The 17,493-nt window shown below is 38.5% G+C and overlaps 1 protein-coding gene across 6 annotated transcripts in view; it reads right to left on the bottom strand.

The window, feature by feature from the left end:
- The window catches only part of PCCB (propionyl-CoA carboxylase subunit beta), a 98,919-nt gene that overhangs the window by 45,206 nt on the left and 36,220 nt on the right, over positions 1-17,493 (bottom strand). For all 6 annotated transcript variants that reach the window (XM_045036410.1, XM_045036408.1, XM_011286135.4 and 3 more), the window contains one exon: positions 15,830-15,940. In XM_045036410.1, coding sequence (XP_044892345.1) covers positions 15,830-15,940 — 111 coding nt within the window. The remainder of the gene's footprint in view (positions 1-15,829; positions 15,941-17,493) is intronic.

Below are 17,493 nucleotides of genomic sequence, written 5' to 3' on the forward strand. Positions count from 1 at the left end.
GCTAGAACAAAGAATCCTAAAATTTGTATGGAACCAGAGAAGACCCCAAACAGCCAAAGCAGTCCTGAAAAAGAAAACAAAAGCTGGAGGCATCACAATTCCAAACCTAAAGATCTATTACTAAGTTGTTATCAAGACAGTATGGTAGTGGCACAAAACCAGACACAGAGATCAATGGAAAAGAATAGAGAACCCAGAAATGTGAGCACAAACATATGGCCAACTAATCTTTCACAAAGCAGGAAAGAAGATCCAATGCAATAAAGACAGTCTCTTCAGCAAAATGGTGCTGGGAAAACTGGACAGCGACATGCAGAAAAATGAACCTGGATCACTTTCTTACACAATACACAAAAATAAACTCAAAATAGAGAAAGACCTAAACGAAAGACAGGAAGTCATCAAAATCCTAGCAAATACCTCTTTGACCTAAGAGGCAGCAACTTCCCACTCAACATGACTCCAGAGGCAAGGGAAACAAAAGCAATTAACTACTGGGACATCATCAAGATAAAAAGCTTCTGCATGGCAAAGGAAACAATCAGCAAAACTAAAAGGTGATGGAATGGGAGAAGATATTTGCAAATGATATATCAAATAAAGGGTGAGTATCCCAAATCTATAAAGAACTTACCAAATTCAACACCCCCCCCCAAAAAAAAAAACCCAGTGAAAAAATGGGCAAAAGACATGAATGGACACTTCTCCAAAGACACCAGATGGCTGACACATGAAAAGACCTCAACATCACTCATCATTAGGGAAACAGAAATCAAAACCACAATGAGATGCCACCTCACACCTGGCTAAATTGAACAAGTCAGGCAACAACAGATGTTGGCAAGGATGTAGACAAAGAGGAACCCATTTGCACTGTTGGTAGGAACACAAACTGGTGCAGCCACTCTGGAAAACAGTATGGAGGTTCCTCAAAAATGAGATATAGAACTAACCTATGACCCAACAATTGCACTACTAGGTATTTATCCAAAGGATATAGGAGTGCTGTTTTCAAGGGGCACATGCACCTCAATGTTTATAGCAGCACTACTGACAATAGCCAAAGTATGTAAAGTGCCCAAATGTCCATCAACTGATGAATGGATGAAGAAGATGTGGGGGGTGTGTGTGTGCATACATACACACATATACATACATACAATGGAATATTACTCAGCAATCAAAAAGAACGAAATCTTGCCATTTTCAACAATGTGGATGGAACTACAGTGTACTTTGCTAAGTGAAATTAGTCAGAGAAAGACAAATATTATATTACTTCACTCATATGTGGAATTTAAGACACTAAACAGATGATAATAAGGGAAGGGAAGCAAAAATAATATAAACACAGGGAGGCAGACAAAACATTAAGAGACTCCAATACACAGAACAAACTGAGGGTTGTTGGAGGGGTTTTGGTTGGGGGCATGTGGCTAAATGGACAGGGGGCATTGAGGAGGGCACTTGTTGGGATGAGCACTGGGTGTTATATATAAGTGATAAATCACTGGATTCTACTCCTCAAATCATTATTGCACTATATGCTAACTAACTTGTATGTAAATTAAAAAAATAATAAAAGAAAATAAACTTAAAAAAAAGAGTGTCAAAGAGAAAAATCACATGAAACAGGAAAATAGCCTGAGACAAACTGAAGTGAAAACACAACAGGGAAGAAAAATCCCAAATAACATAACTTTATACCTTAAGGAAAAAAGAAGAACCAACTAAATCCAAAGTTAGCAGAGATCAGCACAGAGATACATGAAAAATAGAAAAGCAAGATATAGATAGATATATACACACACTCCACAAGGGAACCAAAAGTTGATTTTTCAAAAAGACTGGTAAAAATGACATATCTTTTGCTAGGTGGACTAAGAAAAAGGGACTCAAATTACTAAAATAAGAAATGAAAATGGGGGTGTTACTACCAATTTTACAAGAAATAAAAATAAACACATACATACATACATAAGAGCCCTATGAACAATTCTACACCACATTGGATAACCTAGATGAAATGGACAATTCCTGGAAACAACTTACCAAGACTAAATCAATAACAAATGGCTTCACTAGTGAATTCTACCAAACATTTCAAGAAGGATTAAAACCAATCCCTCTCAAATACTTCCAAAATAATTAAAGTAAATGGAACACTTCTTAAGGCCCAGCATTACCTTAATACCAAAGCCAAAGACACTACAAAAACAAACTACAAATCAACATCCCATATAAATATTGATGCAAAACTACTCAAAATAATGACAAACCTAAGTCGACATTTTAAAAGAATTATACAAGACCAGAATTTTTTCCTGACATGCCACTGCGTAAAACAGCCTGATTTTTCCTAAAAATATTAAAGAGAAATAACATTTGATCCAGTAATTCCACTCCTAGGTGTATGCCCCAAAAAACAAACACAGGGATTCAAAGAAATATTTGTACACCAACATTTGTTGCAGTATTATGTGCAATAGTCAAAAGATGGAAACAGCTCAAGTGTTCACTGACCAATGAATGGATATACAAATGTGGTGTATCATACAAAAGAACACTAATAAGCCTTAAAAAGGAAGGCTGATAAAAACTAAAAGGCAACCAACAGAATGGGAGAGGATATTTCCAAGCGACATATCAGATAAAGGGTTAGTATCCAAAATCTACAGAGAACTTACCAAACTCAACACCCAAAAAACAAATAATCCAGTGAAGAAATGGGCAAAAGACATGAATAGACACTTCTCTAAGGAAGACATACAGATGGCCAACAGACATATGAAAGAATGCTCAACATCACTCATCATCAGGGAAATACAAATCAAAACCACAATGAGATACCACCTTACACCTGTCAGACGGTAAACATTAACAACTCAGGTAACAACAGATGTTGGAGAGGATGTGGAGAAAGAGGATCTCTTTTGCACTGCTGGTGGAAATGCAAACTGGTGTAGCCACTCTGGAAAACAGTATGGAGGTTCCTCAAAAAATTAAAAACATAATTACCCTACGACACAGCAATTGCACTACTAGGTATTTATCCAAGGGATACAGGTGTGCTGTTTCAAAGGGACACATGCACTCCAATGTTTATAGCAGCACTATCAACAATAGCCAAAGTATGGAAAGAGCCCAAATGTCCACTGATGGATGAATGGATAAAGAAGATGTGGTATATATATACAATGAAGTATTACTTGACAATCAAAAAGAATGAAATCTTACCATGTGCAACTATGTGGATGGAACTAGAAGGTATTATGTTAAACAAAATTAATCAGAGAAAGACAAAAATCATATGACTTCACTCATATGAGGACTTTAAGAGACAAAACAGATGAACATAAGGGAAGGGAAACAAAAATAATATAAAAACAAGGAGGGGGACAAAACATAAGAGACTCTTAAATATGGAGAACAGAGGGTTACTGGAGGGATTGGGGGGGGTGGATGGGCTAATGGGTAAGGAACATTAAGGAATCTACTCCTGAAATCATTGTTGCACTATATGCTGACTAATTTGGATGTAAATTAAAAAAAAAAAAAATTTTTTTTTAAAAGGAAGGCTGAGGGGCGCCTGGGTGGCGCAGTCGGTTAAGCGTCCGACTTCAGCCAGGTCACGATCTCGCGGTCCGTGAGTTCGAGCCCCGCGTTGGGCTCTGGGCTGATGGCTCAGAGCCTGGAGCCTGTTTCCGATTCTGTGTCTCCCTCTCTCTCTGCCCCTCCCCCACTCATGCTCTGTCTCTCTCTGTCCCAAAAATAAATAAACGTTGAAAAAAAAAATTAAAAAAAAAAAAAAAGGAAGGCTGATAAATGTTACAACATGGATGAACTCTGAAGACATTATGCTAACTGAAATAAGCCAGTCACAAACAGACAAATGACATATGATTCCACAAATTCACAGAGACAGAATGGTACTAGGAGTAGCAGGTAATGGTAAGCTAGTGTTTAGTAAGTACAAAGTTCCAGTTGGGATAGATGAAAAAATTCTGGAGACAGATGGTGGTGATGGTTGCACAAAAATGTGATTGCACCTAATGCAACAGAAATGTAACTGAAATTTACCACTGTAAACTTTTTTGTGTATTTTACCACAATTCTTTTGAAGTACTATGTCAGTGTTATACTCCTTGAATAACTGGTTGTGTAAGAAAATATCCTAATTCTTAAGAATTATATACCAAAGCATTAAGCAGTAAAGAGACATGATATGTACCACCCACTCACAAATGGTTAAGAATTCTAGGGTACCTGAGTGGCTCAGTCAGTTAAGCATCTGACTCTTGGATTTTGGCTCAGGTCATAATCTCACAGTCTTGAGATCAAGTCCCTCATTGGGTTTCGTGCTAGGCATGGAGCCTGCTTAATTAAGATTCTCTCTTACCCTCTTCCTCTGCCCTTCCCCCACTCACACTCTAAAACACACACACACACACACACACACACACACACACACACACACACACGGTTAAGAATTCTGCAAGTATGAATTTTAAAATAAAGACTTTTCAAAAAATCTGTTCGAAAGCTAGCATTAAGAGGAGGAAAACTGCAAAATCACAGCATGGGAGAAGACAGGTACAACACAACTGATAAAGAACTTATATCCAGAACATACAAAGTACTCCTAAAAATAAGAAAAAAAAAAAACCCACAATTTTTAAAATGGGCAAGATAGGGGTGCCTGGGTGGCTCAGTCAGTTAAGCATCCAACTTCGGCTCAGGTCATGATCTCACAGTGCATGAGTTCGAGACCCACATCAGACTCTCCACTGACAGCTCAGAGCCTGAAGCCTGCTTCAGATTCTTGTCTCCCTCTCTCTCTGCCCCTTACCTGTTTGTGTGCTCCCTCGTTCTCTCTCAAAAATAAACATTAAAAAAATTTAAATGGGCAAAATAGATGAACAGGCATGCCACAAAAGAAGAAACATGAGAAGGTGCTAAACTTCATTAGTCATGGAAATGCAATGAGAAATCACACCACATGCAAACTGGCATAATTATATTAATAAAGGTGCTGGCAAGGATGTGGAACAAGTGAAATTCTCAAACATTACAAACAGAAGTGTAAACTGCTGCAACCTCTTTACAGAAGAGTCAGGCATTACCTAAAAAAGCTGAAGGTATGTACATCCTATGACATAACTGTGCCCTTGAGAACCTAAAATCGAGATACAACTATAAGAATGCTTATATCAGCATCAATGGCAACGGTAGAAGTCTTTAAACACAAATGGTAGTAGAATGAATAAGTTAATATACTAAGGAGCTATTAAAATGTATGAACTACATTTACGAAGAATATGGATAAATCTTAAAGCCAACGAGTCACAGCCATATACAAAAGAATGAACGAAAGAATGAATATCCTTTCACCTTACATGAAGGTCAAAATAAGCAACACTAAACCATGATTTTTAACTGTAAATCAAAGCAAATAAAAAATTACCATAAAAGTTGAGGTAATAACTCTGGACAGGATGAATGGAGGCAATAATGATTAGTAAAGGTAATGGGAGCAGGACTCTGGCGACCATTTCTTGATCTCAGTGTTATTTATGTGGATTTGTACTTTGAAATTGCTGAACTGTACATATTTCACATACCTCGCTAAGTATGAGACAATTAACAATGCTCAAAATTTTTTAAATTAAACAGGTGAGGAGGCAAAGAAGAATCAGGGAGACCAGTTAGAAGGATTCTGCAATAATCCAGATGGGATGCTTGAATCTAAACAGCAGCAGTGTAAATAGTAAGAAGTACATAACAATCTGATTTTAAATTACATCCTAAAGTAGAGAGACTATGATTTCGAACTGAACTTAGCTTGCGACAGAAAAGGCGGAGTTAAAATACTGCAATGTTTTTTGTTTTTTTTTTTACCTGAGCCAGTGGAAGGCCATTTACTGAGATGAGGAAGGCTGTCAGAGAACACTTTGGAGGAGGCTTGTTAGAGACCAAAACTCATCAAGTTTGAGACACCACTAACGTCCAAATGGAAACACTGGTAAGCAACTGAGTATGTACTTCTAGAGTTCAGGAGTGTTTCATTCCTGAAGACACAGATAGGAGAGTTGTCAGCATAGAGATGGATATTTAAAGTCTTAAGATGGGGGGCGCCTGGGTGGCGCAGTCGGTTAAGCGTCCGACTTCAGCCAGGTCACGATCTCGCGGTCCGTGAGTTCGAGCCCCGCGTCCGGCTCTGGGCTGATGGCTCAGAGCCTGGAGCCTGTTTCTGATTCTGTGTCTCCCTCTCTCTCTGCCCCTCCCCCATTCATGCTCTGTCTCTCTCTGTACCAAAAAAAAATAAACGTTGAAAAAAATAAATAAATAAAGTCTTAAGATGGGATAAGATCACCAAGAGAATGAGAGAAGAGACAGAGGAAGAAAACCAAAAGACCATGGTACTTTGATGTTTCAGAGGAAGGAGTGATTAGCTAGGTCAAACGCTAAAAAGTCAAGTAAGATGATGACTGAGAAATGTCAAATGGATTTAGTAATGCAGGAATCTCTGGGGTCTCTGATACAAAAAATTGACATCATGGGTGACCCTGAATAGAGTAATACCCATTTCATCATAAACTAGCTATCCAAGTATACTCAGATCTATTTCTCAAATCTGTTCCTCTGGTCTACTTACTTACAAGTTGATTAAACAGTTATTTTCACTCTATATTTTATTATCTGGCTGGGCTAGCCTTTCACTACACTTCTTTCATGGACGGTCTAGTCCTTTAAGAAAAAAAAAAAAAAAACAATCCGTTAGCATTTTTACTGTAGTCACATTAAAGACATGACATACTTAACATATAGAATAGTTAAGACCAGATGATCAGTTATCGAGGACAAAAGAAGGCTGATGGCACCAATATGCAGACATTAAAGAAAGTTCTGCAAGTAGAGGATGGGAGTGCTTATGATAACAACACATAACTGAGAAAGCATACAAAAAAAATCCAGAAATCAGTATCATTTCTATACACTAATAAAATATCTGAAAAAGAAAGCTAGCACATCCACAATAGCATCAAACATGAAAAATATTGGAAATAAATTTAACCAGGATGCTTGGGTGGCTCAGCTGGTTAAGCATCCGACTCCGGCTCAGGTCATGATCTCGCAGTTCATGGGTTCAAGCCTGTCGTTGGACTCTGTCTCACAGCTCAGAGCCTGGAGCCTGCTTCAGGTTATGTGTCTCCCTCTGCCCCTCCCCCACTCACACTCCATCTCTCTCTCTCTCTCAAAAAATGAATAAATGTTAAAAAAAAAAAAAAGAAAATTTAACCACAGAAGTGAAAGATCTAAACACTGAAAACTCTAAGACTTTGGTGAAAGACACAGAAGAGAACACAAATAAATGGAAGAGATCTCAGGTTCATGGATAAGAATACTGTTAAAATGTCCATTCTACCCAAAGCCCTCTATAGATTCAATGCAATTCCTTTGAAAATTCCAGGGACATTTTTGACAAATAGAAAAAAAACATCTAAAGTTTGCATGGAACCAAAGACCCAGAACAGCCAAAGCAATCCTGACAAAGAAGAATAAAGCTGGAGACACCACACTTTTTTTTTTTTTAATCTTTATTTTTGAAAGAGAGAGAGAGAGAGAGAGAGAGAGACAGATGCAAGTAGGGGAGGAACAGACAGAGAGGGAGACACAGAATCTGAAGCAGGCTCTAGGCTCTGAGCTGTGAGCACAGAGCTCGACGTGGGGCTGGAACCCACAAACCACAAGATCATGACTTGAGCTGAAGTTGGACACTTAACTGACTGAGCCACCCAGACGCCCCTGGAGGCACCATACTTTCTGATTCCAAACTATAATGCAAAGTTACAATAATAAAAACAGTATGGTAATAGCATAAAAACAGACATACAGACCAACAGAACAGAATCAAGAGCCCAGAAGTAAATCCTCATATATAATGCCAACTAATACTGACAAGGGAGCCAAGAATACTCAATGAGGAAAAGACATTTCTTCAATAAATGATTTTGGGGATACTGGGTAAGTACAGGCAGAAGAATGCAATCAGACCCATATATTCGACTGCTCACAAAAAATAACTCAAAATGGATTAAAGACTTAAAGACCTGAAACCATAAAACTCTTAGAAGAAAACATAGGGAAAATGCTCCTGGATACTGATCTTGGCAACAATTTTATGGATAGTACACCAAAAGCAGAAACAACAAAAGCAAAAATTAACAAGCAGAACATCAAACTAAAAAGTTTCTGCACAGCAAAAGAAAATCAACAAAATGAGGGGCGCCTGGGTGGCTCAGTCGGTTAAGCGTCCGACTTCGGCTCAGGTCATGATCTCACGGTCTGTGAGTTCAAGCCCTGCGTCGGGCTCTGTGCTGACAGCTCAGAGCCTGGAGCCCATTTCAGATTCTGTGTCTCCCTCTCTCTCTGCCCCTCCCCTGTTCATGCTCTGTCTCTCTCTGTCTCAAAAATAAATAAACATTAAAAAAATTAAAAAAAAAAAAAAAAAGAAAATCAACAAAATGAAAAGGCCACCTACTGAATGGGAGAAAATATTTGCAAACCATATATGTGAAAAGGGGTTAATATCAAAAACAGTTAAAGAATACCTATAACTCAATAAAAACAAAAATCAAAAATGAAAACTATGTGAGGTGAAGAATGTGTTAACTAACCTTACTGTGATAAACACTTCACAATATATGCATGTATCAAGCTATCACATTGTACACTTTAAACTTACAGTGTTATATGACAACTGTATCAATAAAGCTAGAAAAAAAATTTTAGTGAACAGAAGATCTCAACATTTTTCCAAAGAAGACATACAAAAGTCAACAAGCATATGAAAAGATACCCAACATCACTAATCATCAGGGAAATGTAAATCAAAACCAAAAAGAGGTATTGCCTCAACCTGTTAGAATGGCTATTATGGAAAAGAAATAACTGTTGGCAAAAATGTGGAGAATAGGGAACACTTGTGCACTGCTGGCGGGAATGTAAATGGATACAGCCACTATGGAAAAACAGCAGGGAGGTCCCTCAAAAAATTAAAAATACAATTATTATATGATCCAACATTTCCACTTTTGGGTATATATCCAAAGGAAACCATCAGCAAAACTACAAGACAACCTACTAAATGGAAAAAGATATTTGCAAACAACATATCTGATAAAGGGTTACTAAAGAACTGATACAACTGAACACCCTAAGAACAATACAATCAAAAGATGGGCAGGAGACATGAACAGACAGTTCTCCAAAGACTACATCCAGAGGACCAACAGACACATGAAAAGATGCTCAACATCACTCACCATCAGGGGAATGCAAATCAAAATTACTACAATAAGACCTTACATTAAAGGATGTAGAGAAAAAGAAACGCTCGTGCATTGTTGGTGGGAATGCAAACTGGTGCAGCCACTGTGGAAAACAGTATAGAGGTTCCTCAAAAATTTTTTCAAAAAACTACCCCATGATCCAGTAATCATACTACAAAAGAATATGAAAACACTAATTCAAAGGGATACATAACCCCTGTGTTTATTGCAGTATAATTTACAATAGCCAAATTGTTGAAGCAACCCAAATGTCCACTGATTGATGAATGGATAAAGAAGATGCAGTGTGTGTGTGTGCATGTGTGCGTTCATGTGTGTGTATGTGTGTGTATATATACGTATGTGTATGTGTATATGTATATATATGTATATATATACTATGAAATATTATTCAGCCATCAAAAAGAATGAAATCTTACTATTTGCAAGAGCTAGAGAGTACAATGCTAAGAGAAATAAATCAGTCAGAGAAAGACAAACACCATATGATTTTACTCACAGGTGGAATTTAAGAAACAAAACGAACAAAGAAAAAAAAAGACAAACCAAAACACAGACTCTTAACTATAAAGAACAGATGGTTACCAGAGGAAGGTGGGTGGGGGATAGGTGAAATAGGTGAAGGGAATTAATAGTACACTCATCATGATGAACAATGAGTAATATAAGGAATTACTGAATCACTGTATTGTATACTCAAAACTAAGATAACACTGTATGTTGACTACAATGGAATTAAAATTTTATTTTATTATTTTGAAAGAGAGAGCAGAGCGTGTGTGCCTGGGGTAGGGTCATGGGGTGGGGGGAAGGGGTGGGTAGGAGAATCCCAAGCAGGCTCCACACCCAGTGCAGAGCCCAACATGGAACTCAATCCCATGATGATGAGACAATGAGCTGAACAGAAATCAAGAGTTGGATGCTTAACCAACTGACCCACCCAGGTACCCCCGGAATTAAAATTTTTTTAAAAAAGGAAATGAAATAAGCACCTCAAAGAGATATTATTTGCACTCCAATGTTCACTGTAGCATTACTACAATAGCTAAGATACAGAAACAACCTAAGTGTCCAAAAACAGATAAATGAAGAAAATAAGAAACGCACATTATTCAGCCATGAGAAAAAAGGAAATCCTGCCAATCTGTGACATGGATGGACCTTGAGAGCATTTCACTCATGGCTTATTATTATTAGCCATGTATAAATGCATATGCTAAATGAAATAAAACCAGAAAGAGACAATGTATGATCTCACCTATGTGTGGAATCTAAAAAGCTGAACTCCTAGGGGTGCCTGGGTGACTCAGTTGGTTAAATGTCTGACTCTTGATTTTGGCTCAGGTCATGATCTCACGGTTTGTGAGATCCCACACTGGACTCGGCACTGACAGCAAAGAGCCTGCTTGGGAATCTCTCTCTTTTTCCTCTCTCTGCCCCTCCCCTGCTCGCTCACCTGAGTGCCCTATCTCTAAATAAATAAACAAACAAATATTCTTTAAAAAGAAGCAAAAAATCTGGATTCCTAGAAACAGAGTAGAATGGTAGTTACCAGCAGCTGGTGACTGGGGGAATGGGGAGGGAGGTACTGGTGAAAGGTATAAACTTGCAGTTATAAGATGAGTACGTTCTGGAGATGTCACATACGCGCAGAGTGACTCTTACTGTTAATACTGTATTATACACTTGATAATTGCTAGGAGAGTAGATCTTAAATGTTCTCACCATAGAAAAGAAATGGTAATTATTTGAGGTGATGGAGGTATTAGCTAAGTAACACTACAATGGTAATTATTTTTGCAAAATATAAGTTTATCAAATCAACACATCATACACCTTAAACTTATACAATGTTATACGTTAATCATCTCTCAATAAAGCTGGAAAATAACCACAAAGAAAGAGGGAGAAAGCCATGTAGAATGAAACCCAGCATATACAGTGAATGGAATAGCATGAGATGACAAGGGACACCAAGACAGCCAGAGAGGGGAGAGGAGAGGCCAGAGACAACAGAGTAGAAGCAAAGGGAAAGAATGTTGCTAACACATGGAGGGAAATGCATGCTAAAGATCACTTACAGTGACACAGAAATCACTGATGACCTTTAAAAAAACAGGTTTAGTGGAGTGAGGGGACAGAGCCAAATTGGAATGTGTTAAGGAGAGTGGGAAGATAGGAATAGGGCAATAGCCACAGGGAGATACAGACTAGGGGAGGACTTTTGTGTTAGTTTTTGAGATAAGAAATACCTGAACATGGGTTAGTTGTGATGGGAGGATCCAGTACAAAGGGAGAGGCTGAAAACAGTAGATGAAAGAGAACAAACAGAAGTCTGGCTACTGAAAAAGTGTGAGGAGTCTTATTACACAATGTGCATGAATGTAGCGAAAGCGGGAGAGAATGTCCTTAGCCAAAAGAATTGACACCTCTGTTCCTGGCAGGGAGAAGAAGGCTGGGTTAGCTCAGATAGGTATTGTATATATTGACTGAGTGGGCAAAGTATAGGGAATTCTGCTTTGTTCAGGAAGAGAAGTGGTCATCTTCATTGTTAAAACCACCTCTGTTGAACATACAGATTGCTTTCAATCCATCATGAAAAACAGAATATCTGGATCAAAGTTTCAAAACTTGTCAATTCCTACTGCCAAACTACCCTACATTCCCTCATTTACATTGTTCTCCTCATACTAGAAGACTAGCTTTTCTCCCCATCCTACTCCCAATCAGTCTTGGAATTTAGTTGCTCATTACTGTTAAATGTATTTTATAAAGAAAAACTAATTTTTTTTAAATGTTATCAAGTATAATGCAAGTTCTTGTATACATGCAAGTAGGCCTGATTTAAAATTAGAAATATCTTGATAAACCACTAGCCAGTTTGGTCAAAAAGAAAAAGGAAAGGACCCAAATAAATAAAATCAAGAGTGAAAGAGGAGAGATCACAACCAACAGAGCAGATATGCAAACAATACTATTGTGAATACTATGAGCAACTATATGCCAATAAAACGGGCAATCTGGAAGAAATGGACAAATTCCTAGAAACATATACACTACCAAAAGTGAAACAGGAAGAAATAGAAAACTTCAACAGACCCATAACCAGTAAAGAAATTGAATTAGAAATCAAAAATCTCCCAAAAAACAAGAGCCCAGGGCCCGATGGCTTTCCAGGGGAATTCTACGAAACATTTAAAGAAGAGTTAACATCTATTCTTTTGAAGCTGTTCCAAAAAATAGAAATGCAAGGAAAACTTCCAAATTCTTTCTATGAAGCCAGCATTACCTTGATTCCAAAACCAGACAGAGACCCCACTAAAAAGAACTATAGACCAATTTCCCTGATGAACACGGATGCAAAAATCCTCAACAAGATATTAGCCAAATGGCTCCAACAATACATTAAAAAAATTATTCACCAGGACCAAGTGGGATTTATACCTGGAATGAAGGGCTGGTTCAATATCTGCAAAACAATTAACATGATTCATCACATCAATTAAAAAAGGACAAGAACCATATGACCCTCTCAATAGATGCAGAGAAAGCATTTGACAAAATACAGCATCCTTTCTTGATCAAAACCCACAAGAAAGTAGGGATAGAAGGATCATACCTCGAGATCATAAAAGCTATATATGAACGACCCAACATTAAATCATCCTCAATGAGGAAAAACTGAGAGCTTTCCCCCTAAGGTCAGGAACAAGACAGGGATGTCTACTCTCGCCACTGTTATTCAAAATAGTATTGGAAGTCTTAGCCTCTGCAATCAGACAACACAAAGAAATAAAAGGCAACCAAATCAGCCAGGAGGAGGTCAAACTTTCACTCTTCCCATTTGACACAATACTGTATATGGAAAACCCTAAAGATTCCACCAAACAACTGCTAGAACTGATTCATGAATTCAGCAAAGTTGCAGGATATAAAATCAATGCACAGAAATCGGTTTCATTCCTATTCACCAACAATGAAACAACAGAAAGAGAAATCAAGGAATCAATCCCATTTACAATTGCACCAAAACCCATAAAATACCTAGGAATAAATCTAACCAAAGAGGTGAAAAATCTACACACTGAAAACTATAGGAAGCTTATGAAAAAATTGAAGACGACACCAAAAAATGGAAAAATATTCCATGCTCCTGGATAGGAAGAACAAATATTGTTAAAATGTCGATACTACCCAAAGCAATCTACACATTCAATGCAATCCCTATCAAAATTAAACCAGCATTCTCCACAGAACTAGAACAAATAATCCTAAAATTTGTATGGAACCAGAAAAGACCCCGAATAGCCAAAGCAATCTTGAAAAAGAAAACCAAAGCAGGAGGCACCACAATCCCAGACTTCAAGCTATATTACAAAGTTGTAACTATCAAGACAGTATGGTACTGACACAAGAACAGACACTCAGATCAATGGAACAGAATAGAGAACCCAGAAATGGCCCCACAAACGTATGGCCAACTAATCTTTGACAAAGCAGGAAAGAATACCCAATGGAATAAAGACAGTCTCTTCAGCAAGTGGTGCTGGGAAAACTGGACAGCAACATGCAGAAGAATGAACCTGGACCACTTTCTTACACCATACACAAAACTAAACTCAAAATGGATGAAAGACCTAAATGTAAGACAGGAAGCCATCAAAATCCTAGAGGAGAAAGCAGGCAAAAACCTCTTTGACCTTGGCCGCAGCAACTTCTTACTCAACACGTCTCTGGAGGCAAGGGAAACAAAAGCAAAAATGAATGACTGGGACCTCATCAAAATAAAAAGCTTCTGCACAGCCAAGAAAACAACTAGCAAACCTAAAAGGTAATCGACAGAATGGGAGAAGATATTTGCAAATGACATATCAGATAAAGGGTTAGTATCCAAAATCTATAAAGAACTTATCAAACTCAACACCCAAAAAACAGATAACCCAGTGAAGAAATGGGCAAAAGACATGAATAGACACTTCTCCAAGGAAGACATTCAGATGGCCGACATATGAAAAAATGTTCAACATCACTCATCATCAGGGAAATACAAATCAAAATCACAATGAGATACCACCTCACACCTGACATAATGGCTAACATTAACAACTTAGGCAACAACAGATGTTGATGAGGATGCGGAGAAAGAGATCTCTTTTGCATTGTTGGTGGGAATGCAAGCTAGTGCAGCCACTCTGGAAAATAGTATGGAGGTTCCTCAAAAAACTAAAAATAGAACTACCCTACGACCCAGCAATTGCACTACTAGGTATTTTCCAAGGGATACATGTGTGCTGTTTCAAAGGGACACATGCACCCCCATGTTTATAGCAACAGTATCAACAATAGCCAAAGCATGGAAAGAGCTCAGATGTCCATTGAAGGATGAATGGATAAAGAAGATGTGGTGTGTGTGTGTGTGTGTGTGTGTATATATATATATATATATATATATATATATATATATATATGCGTGTGTGTATATATATATATATATATATACATACATACACACACACCACATATTTATATACATGTATATATACATACACACACACACACACACACACACACACGATGGATTATTACTCGGCAATCAAAAAGAATGAAATCTTGCCATTTGCAACTATGTGGATGGAACTCGAGGGCATTACGCTAAGCGAAATTAGTCCATCAGAGAAAGACAAATATCTTATGACTTTACTCATATGAGGACTTTAAGAGACAAAACAGATGAATATAATGGAAGGGAAACAAAAGTAATATAAAAACAGGGAGGGGGACAAAACAGAAGAGACTTATAAATATGGAGAACAAACAGAGGGTTACCGGAGGGGTTGTGGGAGGGGGGATGGGCTAAATGGGTAATGGGCATTAAGGAATCTACTCCTAAATCATTGTTGCACTATATGCTAACTAATTTGGATGTAATTTTAAGAAAATAAAATTTAAAAATTTTTTTCAAAAAAATAAGTAAAATAAAATTAAAAATACCATTCCATAAAAATTATGTACTAAAGATATGCACCTCTCAAAATGAAGTTAGAAATCAGATTTACCATTACCATTATAAACAGTATGTAATGAAATGGCAAAAGGCTGAAAAAATAAAGGTAGGACATAAGACAACTTCCCAATAGATTACAGGAAAGCCTACCGTGAGAAACTTCTTAAAAGGATTCAGTAAACAATCATCTGTCTGGGCAGATAGGATCCTTTGATTCCTTGAAAATCATTTGCATTTCAAATCAACAAGTAAAATCACCCACCAATGAAGTACACAAACACATTCTGCCACAGAAGCCCCATAAGCTACAGATTTCATGCCAAAACCTTCTCTCCACTAACATCTTATCATTACTATGCTGAAAGCCAATGACAATGCAGATAACCCAGATCTAGGTCAGGGATTCTTTTTACTGCAGGTGAGTTACTGAACAACTCTCAAAGGGCAGGAGAAACAGGCCCTTCCTTCTTACCTTTACCATGAACGTAAAGTCTGTTAGAGCTGGGGAATACACGGCCCCACCAGCACAAGGGCCCATGATGAGAGAAATCTGAGGGACGACTCCAGATGCCATGACGTTCCTCTGCCAAAAGAAAAAGACAAGGCATCTTGTTACAGAGGTGTTCATTGCACTAACTGCAGAAAAATAAAGGCAATAATAAAATTACATTTGGCTTTTAGTCACAGAAATTCTATCCTGGAGGCAAGAGACCTAATCAGTACAATTTCTTCCAGAATTATATATGTGCAATTTCTCCACATAACAGGTGGGATTATTGGCATATTAATTTCTGGGGCAAATACCCTCTCTCCCCTCCCTGACAGTAGTTTCCCAAAAGCTCCATCAGGACATGACCTCGGAGTGACTCCCATCAATTTCACCCCAGTCCCAAACACACCTCAAGCCCAGCACCCCTACCTTCACAAAGCTGGCTGAAAAAATGAATGAAAGCCTTAGGCAGGATGTACAGAGCCAACACTTACCCTGGAGCCATGATCTCTAGTTGGAGTCCCTTCACACCAACCACAAAGGTACCCAGCAGTTACAAGGCAAGGTTAAGAAGCAAGTGCAACTTTACTCTCTGTCTTCAATGTCTGCCCACCTCTAGACAGGGTATATGGGGAAAGGGAGGCAGCTGAAGCCAGAATGTTTCAATGGGGGAAAAGGTACGTAAAGGGCCAAGCCTCAGGCCACCTCTGGGAAAGAAAGGAATGGGACTGAAAGACCCAAGCAAGATGATACTCCAATGACTCCTTGCCCAACTCCCAACTGTTTTCCTTCCCCTTGGCTCCATCAGCATAAGAGAAGCATGTCCACTTTTAGCCATGTCTAGGCTCTGAACCCAATTTTTATAAATCATAGGACATAGCTGAGAATAGCACAAAAAGCCATCTAATAGAGAGGATTATGGGAAGATGGCAGAGCAGAAAGCACCAGGAATCTGTCTTCACCTAGACAACACCTGGACTGACATAATCTATGTGAAAAAACTTTTTGAAACTCTAGAATCTATAGAAGGCTTCCAACTCCCAGAGGAAACTTTGGGGAATAAACTGCAGTTAATTTCGGTCAATTTTAGCTCTTAGCACAACAGCAGCTACTCATCCTCTGCCCCCTTAGCCACAAAGCCGGCAGCGGTAAACATATTCCTGGAGCAGCTTATACAGAGCTTTCAAAAAGAGCCCAGGTAGACAAAAAGCACTCTGTCCTCCAAATATCACGGATTGCCCACTGCTGAGATTCTGATTACACAAATGTAGTTAGAAAGGACGGTGGCCATTGTGGTTCTACCTCCCTACCTCATTGCTGCAAGCCCCTGTCATTCCAGCTCAACATCCCTAATCATTAGGGAAATACAAATCATAACTAGAATGAGGTATCACAGGGGCACCTGGGTGGTTCAGGCAGTTAAGTGTCCAACTTTGGCTCAGGTCATGATCTCACGGTTCGTGGGTTCGAGCACCGCATCGAGCTCTGTGCTGTAGTTTGGAGCCTGGAGCCTGCTTCAGATTCTGTGTCTCTCCCTCTCTTTGCCCCTGCCCCACCCACTCACTCACACGCACTCTCTCAAAAATAAACATTAAAAAGAAAAATTTTTTTAGAAGGTTGTGTTGTAGGTACCACAACAGAAACAC

This window comes from Felis catus, chromosome C2 (genome assembly GCF_018350175.1).
Source record: "Felis catus isolate Fca126 chromosome C2, F.catus_Fca126_mat1.0, whole genome shotgun sequence".
Lineage (NCBI taxonomy): Eukaryota > Metazoa > Chordata > Mammalia > Carnivora > Felidae > Felis > Felis catus.